The following is a 4,894-nucleotide window of genomic DNA, read 5'->3' as shown; positions in this document are numbered from 1 at the left end:
TAACCGCGTATTCCCCGGCGATCAAAGTTTTTTTTTTTTACTATGGTAAATCAGGATACAGAGAGGCTTTGTAAAAAAAAATCCTAAAACATTGGACTCCCGACGAGTCCTCCGAACACATCTTTACTAAGTTAGCCAGCTAGCACATTCCTCGCTTGCGCTAGCAGAGAGGGGTCCTATAGAGAAATTCAGTTTTGAGAGGGGAGCTGGACGGAGGCCTTTTCTGAGGTAAGACTTGTTTTCAAGGACGAAACACAACGTGAATATTCTAGCTAAGACACATATTCTCAGCGAGTCACACAGAAAACACAAATTCTCATAGATAATAACTGCATTTTACATAAAAACTGTTCACATCCAGTCAGTTAACCAAAGTATGACGCATGAGTAGGGATACAACTTCTTAAAACCCCCGTACTGTCGGGGAGTTAGACTAGCCAAGTTGGTTCACGTTTTGTGTTACCAGTTAACAGTTTTATAGCCACTAAATAACTGCTTTAACTGCGAGAAAAACATACAAACAAGAGACAAAATTGAGGTTTTTGGGTTCATGTGATCCTCAAGCTTCCTTAACATTAAGTTGTATTTCTCAGCGCTAGCTCGTAGCTGGGTTTGACTGTCGACGCAGTACAATTGTACAATGCGCGGTTTTCCTATTCTCGTCTGGATGTGGCTAGATACAGCTAGACCTCGACGATTAACGTAATAAACCGGACAAAGGCACTTTGTGCCTCATCACTGGTCTTGATTCCATTATCGTGCTGTTGACGGGGTTCGATGCTTAATGACCGCGGGACTGGGAACAAGCAAGAATATTTTTTTTCAAGCATCGCTACAGTGTTGTTACCCAGCTGTATGTCGTAGCAGCGGGACTTTGGAATGTTACAGTCGTGAACTTGTAACGTACCACATAGTTTGTAGTTGTATAAGACTGGCAAAGTTCTGGAGAGACTGTGTGCACCGTGCAGAGTAGATTAATTGGACTTGGATCGGTGACAAGAAATGTTTATGACAGCTATTGACCGTTTGTACGTTCCCTTTCTCTGTACTACAGCTAAATGCTGACGCTATGGCCATAACCTCGGCATGGGAGTGACGTGACAGATTCCACAGTTTCCCGACACAAAGCTCAACACCTCCGCGATGCCCGTAGCACGGAAGTAGAAGCAACCACACACAGAGGAGAGGACGGCGAGAATGGACGAATCGGTGTTGTTGGACTTGCTGGAGTGCCCGGTGTGTCTCGAGCGTCTGGACGCCTCGGCTAAGGTCCTACCGTGCCAGCACACGTTCTGCCGGCGATGTCTTCAGGGAATCTTGGGCTCGCGGGGGGAGCTGCGGTGCCCAGAGTGCCGGACGCTCGTGGAATGCGCAGTGGACGAGCTACCCAGTAATATCCTCCTGGTACGGCTTCTCGACGGGATCAAACAACGGCCTCGAGGCCCGGCCCGCCACCGGAGTCTGTGCCAACGGCACGGCTGTTCCCGGGGTCAGGGTGCAATCCGTCGGGCCGAGGGAGCAGGGGACACTGGAGCGCAGCTTCAGAGAACCCAGTCCAAGAGCACGCCCGTGAGGGTGAGTAACAACGCTTTGTGGCTCGGTGTGTATGGATGAGCGATCACGAATGTGGTTTTGTGCTGGCCGGTGCCAAAACGCAGCGCAACATAACGTAATCTGCGGGGATACAAAGCAGCATGTGTCGTTACTGCGCGCTGTAATTTTTGCCCTAGATGAACAGCTATCATCACAGGGACTCCGAAGAGAGCCAGCTGTCTTGCAGCGCTGAAAACAACATAGGCTGAGCCATCAGTAGTTGGGCCAACAGATATTTATCTCTCTTCCGGTCAGCTGCAGCAAAGCTACATCAAGGGGATAGGTTTGGCTCAGTGGTTAGAACATTTGACTGGAGATCAGAGGTTCAAATCCCCCTCTGTAGGTCACTTTGGATAAAAGCATCTCTTAAATAAATACTTTATTATTATTATTATTATTAGATCAGCAGAATGGGAACTACTTAAAGGTCCAGAACTTTAGTGTTGTGACGTTTTAGCTGCACTGTACAATGTCATATTATAGTTGAGAATTTAGTGTTGCCCTTTAGATATTGTCATTGTTACACCTTGCCTGTAGCTGACATGGGGTTACTTTGCACTGTGCCTGGTACATACAGACCGTTCGTTGACTGAAACACGCTTAGTACTATGCCGCCACATGGATCTTTCCCTACCTTTCTCTGCTGTCTGTCTACATGCAAACATTCTATATTTGGATCAAAGCGTCTGCTAAATGAGTAAAAGGTAATTGTTTGGCTGTGATTGGTTACCAGCCCACGGCCCCTCAGCGAGTCAGGCGGGAGAAGCAGGTGTTCCTGACACGGTCAGACTGTGTTCATCCAGCAGTGGGAGGTGGACGGCTGGAAGTGCGTTAGCTCTGACTTGATCACGGTGGTCAGAGACGGAGTAACGTTCGGGGGGGGGGGGGGGGGGGGGGGGGTGCTGAAGGAGGGTGGTGTGCTGTGTGTGTGTGTCAAAGTAGTGTGATCCAAAGAGGTGGGATCCTATTAGCTTGTTATGGATTGAGCAGCTCTAGTCTGGGTTAAGCAGCTGACGGGAGAAAGTGTGTGTGTGTGTGTGTGTGTGTGCTGGATAATCGCTTGTTGTGAGCAGACTACTGAGCAATACTGCTCGGTAGTTGTAACAGCAGCATGTCTGTGTGTGCCTCCGTCTCTATTACACACAGGCCCGTTTTTAACCCTTAAATCTCCAGCCATCTTTTTGTCTCATGCCTCATACTGTTAATTCCTTCCCTGACCTGAATGAGGCCAGGTATATGAGACGTGTAGAGAGGCAGGTGTCTGGTGTTCGACGCCGCGCTCCCTCGGAGCGCTCGTCTCCCAGGCTCGTGTTCTGGAATGTTCCACGAGTCGCTGGCGGCTCAGATAAGAGACGTGTACTTCTGACTGCTCCATTATTTGTCTCCTTTGAGGTTTTTCACGATCTGTTACATGATCTTTCTCGCCCCCCCCCCCCCCTCGCCCCACCCGCCACGGTAAGGGGATAAAGGCTTCAGAACTAGCTACTGCCTGTTAGATTCCCGGTCCCCCCCACACGCACACACACACACATATGCACACATACACACATGTGCACAAAGACACACACACACACAGACCCGTGCACATACAGACAGATAGGCACATACACATTTACACACGTATGTAGACATACGCGCACACACAAACTAGTAACATACATAAATGTCTGTTGAGGCCTGCTTAGTCCAAGTGCATCCCCCTTTCTCAGGGTTGTGTGTGTGTTGGGGGTGGGGGGGGGGTTGCAGGTGGAAGGAGTCTGAGGCCATGAGTGGAGGAGATCAAAGTTCTGGGTGTCAGCCCAGCCTGGTCCCTGGCCAGCCGGGAGTGCTGCTCCCCTGTGAGAGGGCTCCTCTCCTATGCCCTTCCTTTCCTTTTCTCTCCTCTCCTCTCCCCTCCTCTCCCTTCTAATCTCCTCCCTCCTCCCTAGCCCTCCTCTCCTCCCTTTTCCCCCCTCCTCCTCCCTCTCTCCCATTGTCTGCAGTCTTGGCCTCTCGGTTCCTGTGTCCTGGTCTTTGAACCGTCCCCCAGCCCTGATTCCTATCTCGTAGAGAGACCGGGGGGCAGATCACGACAGGGTTTTGTTTTCTTCTGATCTGACTTTCTGACCTACACGGACGTCAGGGGTGTGTGTGTGTGCTCTCTCTCTCTCTCTTTCTCTCTCTTTCTCTCTCCTCTCTCTTCTCTCTCTCTTCTCTCTCTCTCTCTCTCTCTCTCTCTCTCTCTCTTTCTTTCTTTCTTTCTTTCTTTTCCTCTCCTCTCCTCCCCTCCCTTGTCCCTCCTCCCCAGTCCCCAGTAGAGTATTAGCCAGACAGCTGTGTGACACCCTGACCCAGGCCGGTCTCTCTCTGCCTCACACAGATGTTCAGTCTTCCCTGTGCGTGTGCGTTGACTCATACAGCTGACTTTTCCTGGGTCTTCCAGGTCTCCATTAACCCACTCGGACTGGGAGATCAGGCCAGTACAGTGGGGTCAGGGGTCAGGCTGTTGGGGTCAGAGCCAGCAAAGGTGGGGGGAGGATGATGACATCCTCAAGTCTCTTTGCACTGCCCCACCTCTGCATGTGTGTGAAGAGAGAGGGGATGCTTGCTGTGCTCAGCTGAGGCAGCAGGGATATAATCAAGCCGTTGTGTCTCTCTGGTAATGAGGGTTTGGTACCACTATGGCCTCCCCATCCCACCTCTCCTCATCCCTTTCTCTTTCTTTCTCGCTCTCTCTCTCTTTCTCTGTCCTCTCCCTCCCTACTCTCTCTTCTCTCCCCCCCCCCCCCCCCCCCCCTCTCTCTCTCTAGTACATATGTCTCCATCTTCAGGAAATTGTTTTGTACCAAGGACGAACAGAATGAAAAGCTGTCAATTTAGCTCCCGGCTGATTGTATGAAGTTCATTCAATTTCCTGTTCCCTCTCAGAAATAGCTTGAAATGTGTGTGCTTTTTTTATTCCAACAAACAAAAAAAGAAGAAAGATGTTTTGCGCTTTGTTTTTTAGCTCTCTTTGTAGCGGCAGTGTTTTTATAGAGAGCTGGAATGTTGTTTACGGTGTAGCTCGTTAAACCTCCAGGCTCCGCCCTCGTCTGAGGTTTGATGGACTCATGCGGGCCCTCTTTTATGACATCATGCTGTTGTCGGAGCCTCCCCCCATGTCGTCTGGCTGACCTCAGCTGTGTCACGAAACCCCTCATTACACGGTGACACACACACTCTGCCCACTTACTGACACGAACATACACACATGCACGCACACACATGCACAGCCACTGGGAATGTTGTTGAGTTCTTTCTTTCTGCTGTTTCTTTCTCTCCC

The 4,894-nt window shown here is 50.2% G+C and overlaps 1 protein-coding gene across 1 annotated transcript in view; it reads left to right on the top strand.

Moving 5' to 3' along the window:
• sh3rf1 (SH3 domain containing ring finger 1) overlaps positions 1-4,894 on the top strand; it is a 12,441-nt gene continuing 7,547 nt past the window's right edge. Inside the window, 3 exon segments of the mRNA XM_067229462.1 lie at positions 1-228; positions 1,055-1,439; positions 1,441-1,569. Coding sequence (XP_067085563.1) covers positions 1,198-1,439; positions 1,441-1,569 — 371 coding nt within the window. The 5' untranslated portion in view covers positions 1-228; positions 1,055-1,197.

The sequence above is a fragment of the Osmerus mordax genome, chromosome 26 (assembly GCF_038355195.1).
Source record: "Osmerus mordax isolate fOsmMor3 chromosome 26, fOsmMor3.pri, whole genome shotgun sequence".
Classification (NCBI taxonomy): Eukaryota; Metazoa; Chordata; class Actinopteri; order Osmeriformes; family Osmeridae; genus Osmerus; species Osmerus mordax.
The sequence above is the reverse complement of the archived record's forward strand: the minus strand, read 5'-3'. Positions and strand labels throughout refer to the sequence as shown.